At 45.2% G+C, this 21,257-nt stretch overlaps 1 protein-coding gene across 2 annotated transcripts in view; it reads right to left on the bottom strand.

The window, feature by feature from the left end:
• Nucleotides 1–11,655, bottom strand: part of Syde2 (synapse defective Rho GTPase homolog 2) — a 35,665-nt gene extending 24,010 nt beyond the window's left edge. The window contains exons 1-2 of one of the 2 annotated variants that reach the window (XM_051165859.1): nucleotides 10,354–11,655; nucleotides 733–1,425 (exon numbers count right to left, since the gene is read on the bottom strand). In XM_051165859.1, the coding sequence (XP_051021816.1) occupies nucleotides 733–1,425; nucleotides 10,354–11,539 (1,879 nt within the window). In that variant the 5' untranslated portion in view covers nucleotides 11,540–11,655. Of the gene's footprint in view, nucleotides 1–732; nucleotides 1,429–10,353 lie in introns of both variants that reach the window. The other variant, XM_051165858.1, reaches the window with a different exon arrangement.
• Nucleotides 11,656–21,257: the final 9,602 nt, after the last annotated feature.

Here is a 21,257-nt window from a genome sequence, read left to right as displayed (position 1 = left end):
ATTTATTACCACAAAAGTGTGGGGCTGCAAAGAGGGCTCAGCGAGTAGAGTCTGCTGCATGAGGGTTAGAACCTGAGTTCAAACCCTTAGACTCCATGTAAAGTCGGGTCTGCTTATGTGCGTCTGTGATCAGCATTTCCACAGCGAGATGGGAAACAACTAAAGGGGACCTACCTCACCCAAGGTGGAAGATGAGGACAGATACCAAAGGCTGTCCCTGACCTTGTGAGTTCTGTAGCATGCATGTGCCTTGACTTACACACAGGAACAAGCACACACGTGCACACACATGCACACACACAAACGCACACACGCGTGCACACACAAATTGTTTTGATCTTTAAAATCCATTAACATTTAAAAGTACAAAATCTGTTTTCATTGAAACTACAACTTAACAAACAAATGACAAAACAGCTATGAGAAACAAGTATAAAATGAAAAATGCTTAAATATACAAAATTATACACCAAGTTATAGGTGCTGGATCATCTGGGAGCTGGTATTATAGAGGGCCAACTCATGTGGTGTTGAGACCCAAGCTCAGCAGGTCCCCTCTGAGAGCAGCAAGCTCTCTTAATGCTAAGCCACCTCTCTCTAGGCCCAAAATGTCTTCACCTTATAAGGACAGAGTATAAGATACAAAGAACAGACATCACCTATGCTCAGCTTTAGGAACTAGCAAAGACCCAAAAAGGACAAAAGGAAACTCTGGTGCGCAATCACTTTTACCTGTAAAAGCAGATTTCAACACAGGGCTGTCCTCTGCCGTCACACCTTCTTGTGTCCTGTGTCCCAACCTCTGCTTGCCCTGCTGCGTAACTTCTGTAGAATGAGTGGAATCTACAGAATTAATTCCATTTGAATGTGCAGCCTGGACATCCCCTGTGTGTTGGGAAGGACACAGCAACTCTTCACTGTGAGACTCAGCCTTCATCAGGTCTCTAGCAGACAGCACGCTCACACTGAGAGCAGGGAGCTTCAGGCCAGCCGTGTTTGCCTCCTCCAGACTCAGGACGCTTGCTATGCCAAGGTCGTCATCCTCGGGGATGGGATTGTACCAGATTTCTCCTTCATCATCAGCATCATTGTCCTCACTAAAGTCCAGAGAGCAGTCTCTTGATAAGGGAGAGCTGGCAGCATTACACACCGCGTGTGTACAGTGGCCCTCAGGGGACTTACAGAAAGGCTGCCATAGCTGATGCCTGGGTGGAGACACTGGGGAGAGGGAGAAGTAAGTTCTGTCTTGGCATCGCTTACTCTCTTCCAGACTCTGGGATCTCAGAGTGCTCTGATACAGCCAGTTGCGTTTCTTGGAAACAGTGATGTTGTTAAGGGGCCGGTGGCCTCTAAGCGAAGCCGTGTCCTTTGCATCTTCAGGCTCTCTTTTCTTCAGTGGAGACCCGTAGACGTTTTCAAATAAGTCTGCTTCAAGGGAGAAAAGAGAGAAGAAAATAATGTTGGGTGTAGCAGGAAAGGCATGTCACTGAAGACCAGTTATTAAAATGTTTAAGAATTAAAAGTGATGCCAATGATATTCATAGATCAAAATCAAACCACAAAAACTTTAATATTTTCCACTGAAATATAAAGTTCAATTTAGAAATCCAAGTGGGTATGTAAATGTTATGAAGTTCTAAGAAAAAAAAAAAAACAAGCTAGCATTGTCTATTGCAAAATACAACAGTATTCAAGACCTAACCCTAAGCAAAATATCTAATTTATAGAAAGCTCCTAAAGAACACTTTTTATACAACAATACGCTTTTAATTGTTATCTGAGTAATAGTCAACGCATGATTAAAAGGACCAGAAGTCATAAACAAGCACAAGAAACATTTTTTTATTTTCATAAAGATTAATTTTTAATAAAAGCTTTCAATTTTTAACAAAAATTGAAAATTTTAATTAAGGCACAAACCGAAGGAGCAAATAAATCCTTTCCCACAATCCAGAAAAGACCCCCAGATACTTACGTGTGTGTGTGTTTGTGTGTGTGTCAATAGAGTGCTGCAGTGTGTGTGTGTCAATAGAGGAGTGCTGCAGTGGTATAAGAACGTTACATGACCTGCAACTAAAGAAACTTATGATTCCCAAGAGTTGGGTTAAGTGGCTGTGACTAAGCCAAGCACGCATCTATCACCATAGTTCACTGCACATAGTTAAAGTACACCCATAGCTGTGGAAACCCGAGATGGCGTCATGTTTTTAAATAATACCATTATAGTGTTATGACACTCTGAGTGTCTATATGGCTAATTCATCTTGTTACAGCAAATAAAGCAGAGTGACGTAATAGCAGTGATGCCAACGTTAAGCTATGATGAGCTTAATAACAACCAACAGATTAGGTCCATGTACGATCAAGGCTTCCAATAACCTTCCATCTACTGAAGGAAAAAAAAAATCCTTTAAAAATGTAAATCTACCATTCTCTTTTTAAATCCTAAACTTGTACCCAACCAAGCAGCTTAATCAAAGCAAAACCTTTATCAGAAACTGAGGTTTCAATTCAAATAGTTCTAGATACATAAACAAGGCTAGCTCTCAAGAGCGCCTACTATGTAAGTCATTGATTTACTCAATGAGTGACTACTATGTGCCAGGAAGGAGAGAGAAAGCAGCAAGGAAGCTCTGGGCCCGCTGACATTCTACAGCAGCGGTACCCAACCTTCCTGACGCCGCCACCCTTTAATACAGCTCCTCGTGTGTCGTGGTGGTGACCCCCAACCGTAACATTATTTTCATCGCTACTTCATAATTGTAATTTTGTCACTGTTATAAATTGTAATGTAAATATCTGTGTTTTCCAAGGTCACTTCTGTGAAAGGATCCAAAAAAAAAAAAAAGGTTGAGAACCGTTGGCTCTACAGCAATCCTCAAAACTAAGCCTCTCTGGGCTGGAGAGATGGCTCAGTGGTTAAGAGCACTGACTGCTCTTCCACCTGCCTTCAAGTCTCAGCAACCACACGGTGGCTCACAACCATCTATAATGTGATATGGCTCCCTCTTCTGGCCTACAGGAGTACATGCAGGCAGAGCACTGTATACATAATAATAAATAAATAAATAAATCTTTTAAAAAAAAAACAAAACAAAACTAAGCCTCTCTAACCCTAAAACTAACACTCTCACCCATTTCCCAAAGACCACACCACCCACTGGCAGTAAGGAAAGGCCACTCTCTGAACATAAGACACTGCATTACCTAATAAGGCAGCTGCTGGTAAAGGACTGAATCTATGTTTGAAATGCAATGAAAACTGTTAAAAAAAAAAAAAAAAAAAAACTCTACTCAGAACAGCCAACTAACGCGCCTGGGACCAGGCAGCTGGTAAACGGAAGAGGCGCTGACTCACGCCTTGCAGAAGCACGGGAAGAGCCGTTTCTCCATCCTCCAGGACTGAAGATGCAAACGTGACCCAGACTCAGTAAATCCCTTGACGTGGTTTCCTTTTTAACGTGTTTAATTAATGAAAGCTTGCCTCACGTGTCTTTCTTTGGGGCTGGAGAGAAGGTTCAGTTGTTTAGACTGCCTACCGCTCTTGCTCAAAAGCCAAATTGGATTCCCAGCACCCACAACCAGAAGCCGGAGACACCTGCGACTCAGCTCCAGGGCCTCTTGCTCCTCTTTTGGTCTCCACGGGTGACAATATTCACTGTATTCATGTGGACACAGACACATAATTGAAAAATAAGCCAGGGCTTGTAGCTTACAACTTTAATCCCAGGAGAGGCAGACAGCGCTTAATTATATTCTTATAAATGTCAGATATTGAAGTTTATGCTTAGGTTTTGGTTCAAGAAAAGAGAACCTGGCCGAGCGCCATGTCTTTACCTTTTTCAAGACAGGGTTTCTCTGTGTAACAGCCTCTGCACCTCTATAATGCACACCTGTAATCCCAGCGCATGGGAGGCAGAGGCAGGAAGGAGTTCTGTGAATTCGAGGACAGTCTGGTCTACAAAGTGAGTCCAGGTCAGCCAGGGCTGTTACACAGAGAAACCCTGTCTCGAGAAACCAAGAAAAGAAAAGAAGGAAGGAAGGAAGGAAGGGAGGGAGAGAAAGAGAGAAAAGAAAAAGGTAGAGACACTTTTTTTTCTCTCTCTTTGTGATTGGCAATTAAATTAAAACCTTCAAGCAAATGTTTTGCATTTGTCATGCTAACTTTTGAGACTGAAAAAGGAAAAAGGAAAACTTTGCGACTGTTTTCAATTCCACAAAAGTAACAGGGGGTGTGGGAGAGCACAGCACGGAAGAGGTGAGCAGAACAAGCAAGGACGGCTGGCAGGCTCCCCCAGCTCACCTCACTCCTCAGCGTCCAGCCTGCTCACCCAGCAGAATCCTAATGACCCAGGGCAAGGCAGTGTCCTCCCAAAGCCTGCCAAGTGCCTACACAGAACCCAATTATTTTAGACTTCTCACCGAAGCCCAAGGAAAGAAGCCACAAGAAGTTGACTAACTGTCTAAGGTCAAGGAAGTAGTAAAAATCTGTCCAGAAATCCAGACCCTGGGCACCGCTGTTCCTGTGTGATCCCCTCTGCGGCAGATTCCAAAATCTCCCAGGACTGATTGGTGGGAGATGGAATCAATTAAGACAACGATTCAAATACATTGTACACTTTCAGCACCATTAATTCATACAAGAATGAAGTGACCACCGTTTTTTGTTTTGGTTTGGTTTTGGTTTTGGTTTTTCAAGACAGGGTTTCTCTGTTTAACAGCTCCAGCTGTCCTGGAACTCGTTATGTAGACCAGGCTGCCCTCAAACTCACAGAGATCCTCTGCCTGCCTCTGCTTCCTAAGTGATGGATTTTTTTTTTTTTTTTTTTTTTTTTTTTTTTTGAGACAGGGTTTCTCTGTGTAGCCTTGACTGTCCTGGACTCGCTTTTGTAGACCAGGCTGGCCTGGAACTCACAGCAATCCGCCTGCCTCTGCCTCACAAGTGCTGGGATTGAAGGTGTTGGTTGTAGAGAGTGTTGGGTGACTGTTCAGTCAGTAAACTGTCTCTGTCATTTTTTCATTTTGGAAGCTGCTAAACTGCACTTCCAGTTCACTCAGGTATTTAAGTTTTATTCTTCTCAAGTCTCTGATGGGGTTGAAGACTAGATAGTTTAGTCTTTCAATTAAGCTTAGTTGGTTAGAAGTTCCGATGTTGTAAGATCAATGACGATGTTTTAAGTTAATAGAAATGAGATATGATAGATACTGATTTCCATTCAGAAATTTAGACCCAACAAGACAAAAAAGATGTTTATTTCAAGTTTGACTAATACAAATAGCCAAATCACTATGAATCTAACATTTATATAATTCCTGATTGTCTCATGGTTCTTCCTGCTGTATGCATTTTATTTTATTCATGTGTAATAATATAAATGTATATGTTAAAAAAGAAACATAGTAAAAAAAAATGAAAGAAAAAAAAAAGAGTGAAGTAAGGAAGGCTCTGTGCTTTGTTCTAGCTGGGGTCAGTTTAAGTATCAAGTATTAAATAAAGAAGTGTTTCCAAACCTAAGAGACATGAGAACTCTGGATCCTCACTAAAGTGTGGCCTTCCAAACAGCGCCGCCTGTCTACTGAATGCTGGTGAAAATGCAGAATCCTGGGGCCCTGGCCACACTTACTGAATCTGCACTGTAAAGAGGTTTCCCAGGAACCCATACGCACACTGTCTGACAAGCAATCCTTCTCCAACAGTGAGAACCACACTTTCTGCAGCAAGGGCCCAGAAAACAGCCCAAGCCGTTCTCAGAGGCTAAACAGATTATCTCCTCTTTGACTGAGAACCACTCACTGGTCTAGAAGCACAGGACTTTCCAACCAACACGACTCTGCTCTCTGCTGACTTTGTGATTCTCAAAGTTTGCCAGCCACCAGCAACTCCAATGTTCCATGGCAAGCTTCCAAAGCAACAAACAAAAAGGCTGCACTTGCTTCCAAAGGCCGGAAGGCCAAACTGTCTCAGTACAGGCTTGAAAGGCAGAAGACAGTCAGAAACCACACACTTGCTGCTACTAACGTTGGGGGTACTGGCGGGGTGGGGAGTGGGGGCAAAGGACAAATCAAAAAAACAATAATGAAACCAGAGTTTCAAATACTTAAAAAAAAAAAAATACAGATAAGAATCTGTATCACAGTGTCAACTTCACTTAAGATGCCTGAAAATCACACTAGCTTGGGGGTGGGAGTAAGGAGGTGCAGGTAGGGGTGTCTAGAGAGATGGCTGAGCGATTCAGAGTACCAGTTGCTCTTCCAGAGGGCCCAGGTTCTATTCCCAGCCCCCCAGAAGGCAGTTAACAACCACCTCTAACTGTGTGGGCACCTGGCATGCTAGTGGTGCACAAACAAAACAGCTATTCAGATAAGAATAAATAAATCTTAAAAAAAGAGAAAGGGGGAAGGGAATAAGCTAGGGGTAAGGGGCAGGGCTTGTAATGGTGGCACGAGCAATTAATAAACTCAGGAGGCAGGCAGATCTGTGTAAACTCAAGGCTAGCCTGTTCTACACAGTGAGTTCTAGGGCCACATAGACTCTGTCAACCAAAAAACAAACAAACAAAAAAGATCATGCAGGCTGGGATCTGGGCGTGTGGCCCAGTGGGTGTGGTGCTCGCCTAGTGTGCACAAAGCCCTGGGCACCAGCCCCTGCTCATCATGCACTGGGTATGGTCATACACAGATCTGGAGTTCAAGACTAGCACTGGCTACAAAACAGCAACAAAAAAGATCATGCCATCTAATTATTACTGCCTTAAAATCTTTAGGCAATTATTAACAGTTAACCTACCCTAAGTGTCTTCTTTCACAGAAGCAAAAGTGCAGTCAGAGAGGCTCAAGTACACTTTTAACACAATAAACAGTGAAAGTGGCTCAAATGGTGCTCCAAAATATATTTCTAAAAAATGCGTGCTAGCTGGGCATGGTGGCGCACACCTTTAATCTCAGCGCTCAGGAGACAGAGGAAGGCAGATCGCTGTGAGTTCGAGGCCAGCCTGGTCTACAAAGTGAGTCTAGGACAGCCAAGGCTACACAGAGAAACCCTGTCTCGAAAAAAAAAAGAAAAGTGAGTGCTAATTAAAACTTTTTTAAAAAAATAAAGACTTTTAATGAAGAACAGTTGGCAAATAAACTATGGTTCTTTCATAACCTTAAGGCTTGCAGAAACTTGACAATATTTACTATGTATAATGACTTTAGATTTCTTAAATAATCATCTCAATTAGGAACAAATTGGCCACTCTATGAAGACTACAGCCCACTTAAACGCATCCGACTGTTGGCTTTAAAATACCATCAAATTGAGTAGTTCTTGGCAGAAGCCAGTTATCAGAGCAGAAAACCACTTTTGTGTGCATTTGTCCTAATAGTCTCCAAACATTAAAAAAAAAAAAAAAAAAAAAAAAAAAAACCTCAGATTAGGTTTCCCCACCCCATTGCATAGCTCTTATGTATCCTGACTTGTAATTTTACTTTGAAAGAAAAATATCCATATGAATAGATAGAAAATGTGCTATAAAACTGTTAAAATACTGTCTTTTACACAACTAAGAATGTGCTGCTCAAAACAGACTGTATACTTTTCCAGAAAACAGCTTTAAGTTTTTTATTTTATTCTCTTTCACGGGGGTGGGGGGGATGGAGGGGTGGCAAGACCAAATCCAGGTCTTGAACCTCCTAAGCATACACCTTACCACTGAGCTACATAAGCAACCCAACAAAAGGACTCAAAGGGACTCCAAGCCACATCAACTCTAAGTAAATAAAAGGCAGGTACATAGCAAGGCTGGAGAGACAGCTCAGTACCAAACAGCACTTGTTCTCCCAGAGGACCAGGTCTCAACTCCCAGCACCCAGACAATAGCTCATCGCCCTCTATAATTTCATCTCCAGAGGATCTTATACTCTCCAAGGGCACCAAGCAGGCATGCTATGCACAGAAGTACATACACGCACATACACACATGCTGGCAAAACCCGTACACATAAAATAAATCTTAAACATTGTTTTAGTTGAAAACTGAACTAAATTAAATTATTAAAATGTTTTTTTTTAATGTGAAGGACCACCCCACCTCCCACTCACCACTCACCCCATCTTCTTGCAAGAAGTTACTTAGCGTCCTAAACGGGGTTTTATAAAATTCCACCCATCTTCCCAGGCCAAGCCGTTTAATAAAATTAATTGGCTCAAGCCTCTGGAGACTTCTGAGTGTGCCTGACCCTTTATGGAGGTTCTTAGTCTTGAGAACTGAGTGTGAATCCACTGGACAAGCTGATTTGGCATCAGCCGAACCCCTCAGCAAACTCCGTGCCCTCTAGGACCCTTTGTTGTTGAGTGACAATGGACTTATCTTGCATGGGGGAGAAAGGATGAGAGAAGACCTGAGGAAAGAATCCAGAAAGGTCTAAGACCAGCAAACTAAGAAAAACTGTTTTAACCAACCACAGCCTTAGATACCTAAACACCTACATTGTTTATTTTCACTTCAGGTTAGATGTCTTATAAAATACTGCTACAGTAATTGCAATTATTTGGTTTCAGCTTCTGGAAGCTGTTAACACTTCCAGATTTAATGTCAGAATGGAAGAAGCAACAAATTCATCCTATGAGGAAACATATTTATTTAACTCCCAGGATACTTGCACAACTACTAAAGTAATTCCATGGTGAATGTTTTCCATCCAGTTTTGTTACCAGTAAGATTTGTCATACAGAGTTAAATTAACCAAGCCAGGGGACCTTAACTAGGTTGTGAGAGTAAGGCTGTGACTACAAATACTTTAGATTTGGGTTAAAAGGCTTGTTTTGATGTGAGCTTCGTAAAGTGCACCTCTCTTGGCAAATACAGTCTATTATTCCTTTTTTCAGGTGAAAGAGAATTAGAATCTATTGTTGAATGCCTACTGTCTATATATCATACAAAATCATTCTTTAATTATAAGTTGTGTGAACTTTGCTTCTCCCCACATTTGTGTTTACTGGTTATAGTGTGCAAAAACCCAATCCTGTGGAGTATGTAATCTTTCTTTTCTTTTCTTAAAAACAGTCTCACTATGTGGACCAGCCTGGCCTCTCACAAAGATCCACCTGCCTCTGCCTCCAGAGTGCTGGGATTAAAGCAAGCCTGGGCTGGATGCGCATTCTTACCGTGAAACCCTCATTTGATCAGAGCTTACTATTTTCAAACTCTTCCCGAAAGGGGTGTCAAGGCGTCACATGGTTTTGATCTGTTTCTTTCACCAGATAATTTTGATGTTTATAACAAAATTCAGAGATTTCTAAAACTAGATCCTCAGTGGTAATTTAAAACCATGCACAGAGCAAAAGAATGTGAATACTATATAAGGACAAACAACGTTAACATTTCTTTTTCTACTATAAATAGTGTTTCCTAAGTTTTCAAGTGACCTCAGGTGCTTGGACTTGGTCATGGGTGACATTTACTTTCATTGCAATACCGGTATCCTAGCTTTCCTACAAGTAAATGACACCTTAGCTTTGGTTAGTTTGAGATGTGCGGTGTGTGTGTGTGTGTGTGTGTGTGTGTGTGTGTGTGTGTGTGTGTGTGTGTGTGTGTGTGTCCCCAGCACGCTCCACGGGTTATGTCTGAGTTCAAGTATGCGTAAGAGCCTGGGTAAGAAGAAAAGGAACCTAATAAGTAAAATAACGGCTTATGAAGCCTTTAAAATTCTACCTTGGATCAAATTCAGACTCACAAACTTCCCAAGTCCTAGGGTTTGCCTAGAGCTACAGAGGAAAGTTAAGGCAGCCGCCGCCCCCGCCCCCGCCCCCCCCCCCCCCCCCGCCGTCTCAAAGCCTCCAGAAAGAACTTGACTCACTGTTGTCCTAAGGGAGAAAACTCGCTGACTCTTGGAGAAGAGAAAAACATCCGAAAAGAGAAAGAAGGGACTGGCAGGAAACGAGAGAAAGAGAGGGGGGAGGAGGAGGAGGGAGGACGAAAAGAACACAAGATTTAGTGCATGACACTGGCAGGGTCACGGGACCCTGGCAAAAACACTGGCGGAGGCAGAAGCCCACTTGGCAAACATCAGAGACTGATTCTCAACCTGTAGGTCTCGACCCCTTTGAGTATTGAGGGAGTCTTTCACAGGGGTCGCCGCAGAAAACCACTGGAAAACACAGAGATTTACATTAATGGCTCATAACAATGGCAAAATTGCAGTCGTGACGTAGCAATGAGGATAACTCCGTAGTCTGGGGTCAACACAACATTGAGGAGCTGTATTAAAGGGTCGCAGCAAGAGGAAGGTTAAAAAAACAAACAAACAAACAAAAACGCTTCGCTGGAGGCAAACCGAGTTGCTTCGCATATTGACTGCAAAGTGCCCTACCTGTCAGTGTGATTCTTTGGTCCGCTGTCACCGAGAGGACGTGGTTTTCATGCACTTTCCAACTGCCCAAATTTGGAGAGGTTGCCTGCGCTCCGGGAACTTTGGGTGCTGCCTCACGAGCGCGACCCTTCATCCCCAGGGACAGGAGGCGTCCTTTGTACATCCACTTCTGTAGTTTCTTGACTGTCACCGCAGGTGGCTTGAGGAGGGCGGGCTCCTCGGGACGGTCTTCTTGGCTGCTGGATAACACAGAGGTCCCCGCAGAATCCCTAAAAGGACGTTCGGAGGACCGGCCCGAGTCCTGGCAGATGGGAGGCAGCAGGGCGACGGACGCAGCAGCCCGGTGGCTGCCCCGGCCCCAGCCGTCCATCCCACCTTCACGTGGCGGGGGCTCGTCCCTGTCCCTTTGCGCACCGCACCTGATCCAGCTGTCGCTCGCCCACCGCTGGAGCAGAGGTGGCTGGGGACTCACGCGGAGGCTCTCGAGACTTCTGCAGCTGGACAGCCGCGTCCGAGGACTGGCCGGCAGTCCTACCCGGGACTCCCTCAGAGGCGATCTGGGCGGGGACACCTGCCGCGGAGGGCGGTCGCCGCCTCGGGGGCTGCAGGCTAGGCGCACGGCTGCGCCGCGGGGGAGAGGCGGCTGCTGGCCCTGAGCCCGGGCTCCCGCGGGTCCGCCCCGCCGCGTGCCCGAGTCAGGGGGCAGGTCGTGCATGGCCTGGATCAGCAGATAATAGGCCTCTCGCAACTGGGTCTGCAGCCTGCCGGTCTCCAGGAGGCCGCCCTCCATCCCCGGGGAGGAGCCCGCCGCGGGGGAAGGCGAGGCCTGCAGCACCTCCGCCCCTTCGGGCGCGCTGCCCGAGGGCAGGTTCTCGTAGTAGTCGGCGCCCTCGTCCTCCCCGTCTTCGCCGCTGCCCTCGGTGCCCGGGGAGGCGCGAACAAGCGCTCGGCTGGGAGCGGCGGCCTCCTGTGCCCCGCGAGACCATGGGACCCGCGCGCTTGACGGCTCGGGGCGCGCCCCGGTCTCCCAGGAGGGATGCTCCATACGGGGGCCCAGGGGCTCGCGGAGTGGCGAGCGTCCCTCGGAGCGCGAGGCCACCACGGTGTCCGCGTGCAGAGCGATCGCCCCGGGACCGCGCAACTCCCGGAGCGGGCCGAACGCTCTCCTCCGCAGGGGCTCCGCCATACGCGCCGCCTCAGCAGCCAGGCTTGCCCAGGGCGCGGGGAGGGCTCCGAGTCCCGCGCGGGCGGAGGCGGCCGCTCTCCATGACCGCGGCCGGTCCTCGCCAGCTCTTCACATACTTGGCATAACTCTGCAGCGGCGGGCCTTGGGGGTTGGGCGCGGGCGCGGGCACGGCAGCGCGCATGCCCCGGAACTGGAGCCGCGACGGGGCGCGCGGGCCACAGAGCTGGGCTCTAGAGGTGGGCGCTCCGGGGGCGGGGCCAGCTGCGGAGAGGGAAAGGTGGAGCGGGTCGGGCTGCCACGCCGCCACCCTCCCCAACCCCTCCCCGCTGCCCCCCGTGTGGGGCGTGGCTCCGGTGCAGCAAGTCCTAGCTTGAGAGTAACAAAGACTGTTTGGACCGACCCAGTGTGAGTGCAGGTGTATCTCACTGGAGCCAGGTTCCAGAGATATTCCGATCAGCTCCCTCCCCTACGGAGCTGTTGGAAAGGAATTTGCGGGGCTGGAGAGGTGGCTGCTCTTGTAGAGGACACAGGTTCGATTCCCAGCTCACAGCCTTCAGTAACTCTAGTTCTAGAGGTTCCGATGCCCCCTTCTGGCCTCCACTGGCACCAGGCACACGTGTTGTAGACAGACAAAGGTGCAGGCAAAACAACCATGTACATAGAAATACATAATAAAAAGGGGGATTTGGGCTGGAGAGATGGCTCAGAGGTTAAAAGCACTGTCTGCTCTTCCAGAGGTCCTGAGTTCAATTCCCAGCAACCACATGGTGGCTCACAACCATCTATAATGTGATCTGCTGGCCTGCAGATGTTCGTGTTACCAGAGCACTGTAAATAAATAAATCTTTTTTAAAAGGGGGGGGGGTTGCAGCAACTCCTTTTTAATAAGTAATTATTTGAATTCTTTATGTCCTAAGTCATCTCGGTTCCCTCTCCTTTAAATCTGTTTTTCCTTCTGTAAAAAATGATGCCTGCTCATCCAATGTTAGTCCCTACATCAAACAAAACATGTTAAGTGGAGCCACAGATACCAGAGTCCTGAGTACGACTACCAAACAAAACCTGCTAAATTTATAGCTTTTAAATGTAAAAATGATACTCTCCATTTCAGTTCCATGTTGAGAAACAGCTGGATTGAAAGAGAGAAAGGCGGAAATTTGGAAACACCTACTCTCACAAAACAGGAAGGCTCATGCTCCATGTAGCAATGCCAAACCCAAGTCCCTCATATTTAATTGACACCGACGATCGATAAGAATCAGTGTTACTATCGCCCCTGACTTCAGCTATACTCTTTAATTTTTATGTGTTAGGAATGACCTCTGAGCTACGTATAGTGCACAAATATCTCACACATACCTGCACTTAGTAGGTACTCAAGTACTCAAAAAATGATAGCTGAGTAAACAGGACTAGATTACAAAACAGGATGACTTGGTCCACATGTTCCTGTTGTTTTCTGCACCTAAGGCTCCATCTTCTAAATTCACTTGGCTCTGTGCTCCTTCTGTTAGCCCCTGGCTCTCTGCCTTCTGTTTGTGGCAATCTTGCCCATCCTTGGCGTGGTGTGCTGGTCTACATGCTTGTAATCTCGGCACTGGGGGAGGAGGAGGCATAGCATGGGCAGTTGGGGGAACAGCCTGAACTATTTGGTGAGACCCTCTCTCAACGAAGTAAACAATGGAACACAGGACCTGACAAGATTGCTCAGCTGTAAAGGTTGTCTGGCTGCCTTCAAGCCGGATGACTGCAGTCTGAGTTATCTCTTCAGGACCCACATCATGGAGGGTGGGGACCCGTTGCTCTGACCTCCACCCGCAGCTGTGGCACACACTCAAAAACATAAGAATGTGAAAAGGAGGTAGAGGGCCTGACCCACCTTTATTTTCAACTGCCTTCTTCACCATGACGTCAGCTCCCAGAAGGGCATGACTTCAAGTTCTACGAACCCTCAATAGCCCTTTATTACTATCCAGCACACACACACACATCACACACGTATATCACATACCACACGTACACACACATATAACACACACCACACATACATATACACACATATATGTCACATACCACACACACATACACAACATACACACACATATATGCCACGCATAATCACACACCACACCACACACATATATACACATCACACACACACACACACACACACACCCCACAGCACACACATACACACAAATCTTTATCATATATTTGCTGGGACAGATTGCTGTAGTTACTTTGTTTTACATAATTTGTGTGCATGTGTTTTGTCTTCCTTACAAGAAAATTCAAAGTTTACCCACTTCCCTAAGGACAGAAACTGCAGTTCCCTGTTGAACTGTGGTAAATACAGCGTCTTAAACATTGAACGTGATGACTCTTTCTTTCTTTCTTTCTTTCTTTCTTTTTTTTTTTTTTTTTTTTTTTTGCCTAGTATTTTTTTTTTATTAATTAATTTGTTCAGATTACAACTCAATTGTTCTCCCATCACTTGTATCCTCCCATTCCTTCCTCCCTCCCACCCCCACCCTATTCTCCTCCCCTAGGTCTATGACGGAGAGGGATCTCCTCCCCCGCTTTATGGTCACAGGCTAACAAGTCTCATCTTGGTAGCCTGCCTATTCTTTCTTTGAGTGCCATCAGGGCTCCCCACCAAGGGGAGGTCATCAAATACGGGGTACCGGAGTGACGAACCTTTCTTAAGTGACAGCAATGTTAGAGAAAATAAGTAGTGACGGTTTCCAGTCTGCTGCTCAACTCTGTACTCGGACCGTGCTGCACTGGGGTTGTATTAAGAGTCTCTCAGTAACAAACAGAGAAAACAGATTTCAACACAATCTCAGTTCGTATTATGAAATGTTACGCTATGGTGTTCATACGTTAATGCCAACTGTGCTAGGATTGTATTGCAGGAACCTGAGGTTACTTCATGAATAGTCAAGACATAAAAATATTCCCACAGGAAATGAGTGATAGCAAAGCTGCCAATAATGGGCTTTATAAACACAATCTGATCTCTATCTCAGAAATTGTTTTCCTTCCAACTGTGTTGCACAATCTTTTTATTCTTTGTAGTTAACAGAGTTTAAAATGCCATAAGCTGCACACATGTACACACACACACACACACACAATCTATATATTGAACTCTGTCCTTAATTTAACTTGCTAACTTGTTTAGGAGTCAGGAAATTCACTGGTCACTGTAATATGCCATGCAATCCTTTAGACATTACTCAGAACCAAGCTTAACATAGCATATCACAGTGAAATTTAATACTACTAAAACTGAGGATGGGAACTGGCCTAGGGCTTTGGCTCAGTTGGTAGAGTGCTTTGAGCAGGCACAAAACCTGGGATTCTAACCCCAAAACCGCATAAAGTAGGTGTGGTAACCCACATCTGTAATCTCAGCATGTGGGAAGTACAGGCAGGAAGATGAGAAGTTCATGTCATCCTGAGACTGTTCTAGAACCCAAAATCACAATTTTAACTCTGTTTTGGGTCACAGAAACTAATACTACAACTGTGACCATGAACACTATTTAATGATCTTGAATATATAAATCCTATTTTTTTCTCTAAGTGTATTATACTTAAATGAAAAGTCTGTAAACATGTCGTTCTGAGCTGTACCCACAGACCTCACATGGTCTACAGTATAATTCACCATAGCAAGGTTTTGATCCATTCAACTATCTCCATTTCCTTTTCTGTCTAATCTTGCAGATTCCCGTGGAAAGTAGGGGGTGGCCAAGACATCTTCCAGTGTTTATACTTGTTCCTCAGGGGCTTGGCAATCACTTGGTGCCTCATGAATTGACAACTACCACACTGGCGCTGCCATAAAAGATTTAACAGCGATGGGATCATAGGGCTCAAAGAAGGCAGGAAGCCAAGCAGGCTGGGATGGCCCTGACTCAGCCTGGGAGAAGGGAGCAAACGGGCAGGCTGAGGCACAGGGTTCGTTTAGCAGCCGTGGATGGGACTGACTGTAGCTAAAAATGTTTCTCTAGACAATCTAATGTACCTGCGTCTCACTGGGTCCCAGGCTTCCATCGTACTCTTGGGGAAACTGAATAAGACAAGGTTAGCCCTGGAATTTCTGCAGTTCTTTCTTCCTAAATCGCCTCACCGGAAGCCCAGGGTATAGACCCATCTGGTGTACCATGCAACTCCATCAGCACTGAATAAACAGCAGCTTGAGCCTACACATGACCACACAGAACTGACCCAGACAGCACCTTCTCCACACAGAGGTCCTTGATTAACATCTGGCACTTTGCCGCATCCCTCATGCCCTCCTACCATCCTGTAAAGTAATGAAAGGAAGACTTTCACTAAATCTGCATGTGGCTTCTCATGTTTTAGAATATTGACTGACACTTCATATTCCCTAATCTTATACCATCTATATAATTGCTTGCTCACGTTCACCACGATGAAATGGGAAACAATCCGTCAATCCTCTCCCCCAACGTCTGATCACAAAGCCACTACAGCCCTGTGGCATTTCCTAGAACAGAAATAGATGAGAGGCACTCTTCCTAAGATGGTGTCTGCTTTTACTTGAACATTCTTTGCTGCACATTATCTGATCACCCTTCAGAAAAGAGTTTAATGTTTTATGAGTTTGTGGGAAACACAACCAAACATGTGAATTGTTCTTAAAGGAGCCTTCATCAGGGCCGTTAGAGCTACAGCCCACATTCCTGCTACCTGTGAGTTTATTTGCAAAAAGCCATAATACCAAACACATAAAAGGATTTCATCCTGAAAAAAAATGGATACATTTTGGCTATATATTTATGCTTTTATATTTATTTTATTATATATGTTGAAGTATATAAGTATCTCAGTTTCAGTTATATATTTATGCTTTTTATGTTTATTTTATTGTATATGTTACAGTATATAAGTATCTCGGTTTCAGTTATAAATTTATGCTTTTTATGTTTATTTTATTGTATATTTTACAGTATATAAGTATCTCAGCTTCACAGGAAGCAGCCATTGGCTATAGGCCCTGGCTGTTTTTTAAAGCAACAGAAGTGTGAAGTGAGACAGACACAGAGAAGGAAGAGAATGCTGACAGTTGGCCTCCAGCCAGATGAGTCCCAGGGCAGCCCCGCAGTGATAGAAAGGAACCTCAGCTACGAGAGGAACTCGGTCCAGTGCCGCCTTCACCAGAGCGTGGGACTGACCCCTGACCCACCTCCGCCAACGCCACGCCATTATCTTTCCCTCTAAAAATCTACTGCACTTCTGAAATACCTGGCTTCCAGGCATGTCCAGTCTTTTCATAATGAGATAACAATGTGGTCGGCCACAAAGTTCAAGCTAGAAAACTGCATAGTCAAGTTACTAAAAACACAGTTTGGCCGGGGAGGAGGAGGGGAAGTGGGGGAGGGGGGGAAACTCAATGTTTTCAAAACTTACAAAAGAAAACTATTGAGAAAAAAAACCAAAAAAATTTAAACAGGGTCTCACTATGTAGATCAAGCTGGCTTTAAACTCACAGACATCTGCCTCCCAAGTACTGGAATTAAAGGCTATAGTCACCACCTGACTAAAAATCTCAGCACGTTTAGGGCTTCCTGTTGGCCTGCGTTTACACCTGTCCTGGTCACATTCTCCCCTGCTGCTTGCACATGCCTTTGGGAACTGTCTCGCCGCTAGCTGTCTCGCAGCTTTTCACTTTTTGTAGACACAGGACAGCTTCCTCTGTTCATTCCAGAATCTACCTCATTACTTTATTTTTGTCATTTCTAGCTATCTTGGTGATTCATTATGTAAGGATACATCTAATACCTAGGCCTGTCCTTCTTTTCTCTTTTCCTTCCTTCATCCTTCCTTCCTTCCTTTTTTTTAAAGATAAGGGTCTCACAGTTTAGCTATGGCTACAAAATTCCTCCTGCCTCTGCCTCTTTACCAAGTGCTGAGATTAAAGGCACGTGCCACCACTCATGAATCCCACTTTTTAAAACTTTTCCTGAACCCAGTGTCAGAGTCACACTTTAGCCCTTGTCACAATCAGTTAACTCCAACTCAGCACACCACCTCCTTGGTCCTAGCACACTTCCTGTCACTTAGGCAGCAGTTACATTTGATTGCCTTGTCCCCTCTCCTTTCTTCCTGCTTCCCTGGGGCAAAGGGAGTTTCCTGTGCGCATCCTTACTCCCTCTCTTCCACTGCTCTGCTCACTGGGTGAAACCTCAACTCTGGTTCAAACTAACTTTTCTTCATTCTCTGCGTTTGCATCCAAGGTCCACCAAGACCACCATGCAGTACCACCAAATACCAAATCCTTCTGGTCTCTGTGTGCCCCATCTCTCTGACAGGCACATGCTGAACTCCATCAACCTTTCACTCAGTTGTGACTTTTCTCCCTGTTACCTTGTGTCTTTAGTCACTGTTCTGTTTCTGTGAAGGGACACCGTGACCACAGCCACTCTTATAAAGGAAAGCATTTAGCTGAAGCTGGCTCACACACAGTTCAGAGATATAGTCCATTATCATCACGGCAGGAGGCATGGCAGTGCACAGGCAGACACAGTGCTGGAGAAAGAGCTGAGAATTCTACATCTGGATCTGCAGGAAGCAGGAAGAGAAAAAACTAGGTCTGGTTTGAGCATTTGAAGCCTCAGGGAGCTGTGGGCTCGGGGGTAGAGCTTACTAGGAGTAAAAGTGACTTCTAGGCATGTCCAAACCTCGGAAATCTCAAGCTGAGATCACAGGAGTAGGGCAACTTCCCCTCTGCCCCAGGCCAGCATGTAGTGCACGTAGCCCTGCACCCCAACCCTTGCCTGGAGGTCATGTCACCTGGTAGCCAGGTCACACTTCCTCTATCCTTATAAGGTCATGTCAGAAGGACCTGGAATTTCTCCTCATGCAAATGAGGTATCCTAAGTGCCCTGGCCCCCAACAGGGATGTACATGTACCCCTAAAGGCCCCCAAAAGTTCAACTAGCCTTTGTTCCCCCACACCAATACCATTAAATGAGCTGTGTCACTGAAGAATCTGTCCTTGTGAAGCTATCCAGGGCACGAGGTCTACACACACATACACACACACACACACACACACACACACACACACACACTTTCTGCCTCTCTCAGGCAGGCTGACTGAACCTAAGCGTTGAGGAAATGGAGCCTGGACAGAATCCCAGTGACACACTTCCTCCAACAAAGCCACACCTCCTAATCCTTCTCAAGTAATGACTAAGCATTCAAAATATAAGCCTTGATATAAGTGAGTATATACCGTTTGTCTCTCCAAGGGATACGTACCATGAAAATCTTTACTTACCAAGAAAGTGGGTCAGAGGAGAGGATATCCGATTGAGACTTTAGGCAAGAGTAGCATGGAAGAAAGAGGAAATTGTAGGACCCACAGGGTCCTGGAAACCTACAAGAAGAACTTTATGACAGGCAGATCTGGATCCTGGGGTCCTCCTCAAACTAAGGCACCAGCCAAGGAGAATATAGGCAGTAAGCTTCGAACCCCTACCAAGACCTAGCCGACGAACATGATACTCTCCACCGTTGAGTGGAGAGTGAGATCTGACTCTCACAGGAACTCTGGTGCCCCTTTTCTGACCATGTCCCCCAGATGGGGAGACCTGGTGGCACTCAGAGGAAGGATAGCTAGTTACCAAGAAGAGACTTGATATTCTGAGAGCATGTATAGGGGGAGGAGGTCTCCCTAGGTCACGGACATAGGGGAGGGGAGAAGGGGAGAAATGGGAGGGAGGGAAGAATGGGAGGAAACAGGGGAAGGGCTAACAATCGAGATGTAATATGAATAAATTAATAAAAAATCTTAAAAAATATATATATATATATATGTAAGACTTGGGGACCCATTCTTATTCAAACCACTATACCTTGGGAAAATAGAATTTAGGAGAAAACTTTCTCCCGCCCCCCCCCCTTTTAATCTACCAACCACATCCACACTCTTAAAGCCACTGGGCTCTCTGTCACCACTACCATAGAAGAGCAAGCCTTACTTCAAGCATCCTAAATGCCTGTCTTCTTACTGGGCTTTCAATTTTACATATTCAATATGTAAATTGAATTTGAGGCCACTCAAAGTGGAATTCATTAATTACCAAAAGATTTAAATCTAAGTTTACAAATTAAATCAACAGTAAGAGTTTTCTGAGCTTACAGCAGCTCATGTCCAGAACACACTCAGCCTTGAGGGGCAGCCCCTTTCATAGCGTGCTCTAATCAGGTGCTTTAGGAAAACAAAACAAAACAAAGAACAACTAAAGAGCCTCACCTAGGCTCATGAGCAAAATGATCTTTGCTGAAAGAGTCTTTATCTTTTTAAATGCTTTCCCCGTAGGACAGTTAAAGGGGAAGGAGATACATTATTACCTATTTTTAAAATTAATGAAGTCTCAGTCTTGGAGAAAATAGTTCCTTTAATTTTTTTCCTTGTTATAATTATGAGATTACTATAATGAAGGACATACGGGTAAATATTCCTTTTTGCTTAATTTTTAAATTACATTTTTTAACTTAGTGTGTGTGTGTGTGTGTGTGTGTGTGTGTGTATGAGAGAGAGAGAGAGAGAGAGAGAGAGAGAGAGAGAGAGAGAGAGAGAGAGAGTGCACTTACGAGCATGCACAGTGTATATATGTTGGTCAGAGCCTAGCTTGCAGGAGTTGGTTCTCCTCTTCCACTATGTGGGCCCTGGGGATTGAACTCAGGTCATCAGGCTTGGTGTCTTTAGTTTCTGTTGCTGTGAAGAGACACCATAAGCACAGCAACTTTTGTAAAGGAAAGCACTTCCTTGCAGCTGGCTTACAGTTCAGAGGTTTAGACCATTGTCATCCTGGTGCGTGCAGACAGATACGGTGCTGGAGAAGGCTCTGCAGGCAACAGGAAGAGACAATGAGGAAGAAGCTTGAGCTTCTAAAACCTCAAAGCCCATCCCCCAGTGACATACTTCCTCCAGCAAGGCCACACAAGGTGTGGTCCAAGAAGGCCACACCTCCTAATGCCACTCCCTAAGTATTCGAATATGGGGGCCATATTTCTTCAAATCATCCCACTTGGTATCAAGCACATCACCAGCTTACCCATCTCACCAGCCCAGACTGTTTTTAAAGTAACTTGTTTGGGAGCTTGGGAGATGTCTCATCAGAGTCCCACAAGCCACAGAGAAAGCTAGGAAGGATGGCAAGCACCTGTACTCCAACAGAGACAGGAACCTGGAACAGGAGAATCTGCTGGATGCTTGAGGGACTAACAAAGCCTAGAGCTCAGTGTCATGCAGCACAAACAGGGAGGCAAGGATGTCCTCTGTCCCACCCACAATCTCCATGGCAACTCAAGCCCCACTCCCTTGCTCACACACAATTAATAAATCGATCGATTAATTTAAAAAGTAGTAAAGTAACTTGTTTTCTAAGGGTAAAAGAGTCAAAGAACAAAATATTTAGCTTTTGTCTATATTTGGGTAAATCTCATGACAGAGCAGCCATTACCAAGGGAATTTTTTCCTGGATTATATCTTCTCTGAAGGGTGAAACTCCGTGTTACTCTTTGAATCCACAGGAGTGGTGATTCTACTTTCCTACCGAGCTTTAAGCTCCGGACACCAGACTCAAGTCACATTCCTGTTCAAAAATAACCTTCTTGCCAGTTTTCCTATCCAGTTCATCCAGGAGTGAAATTCCTGCACACATTGGTGATGGAT

The sequence above is a fragment of the Acomys russatus genome, chromosome 23 (genome assembly GCF_903995435.1).
Source record: "Acomys russatus chromosome 23, mAcoRus1.1, whole genome shotgun sequence".
NCBI lineage: Eukaryota > Metazoa > Chordata > Mammalia > Rodentia > Muridae > Acomys > Acomys russatus.
Note: the sequence above shows the minus strand (reverse complement) of the source record. Positions and strands in the feature narration are given on the sequence as shown.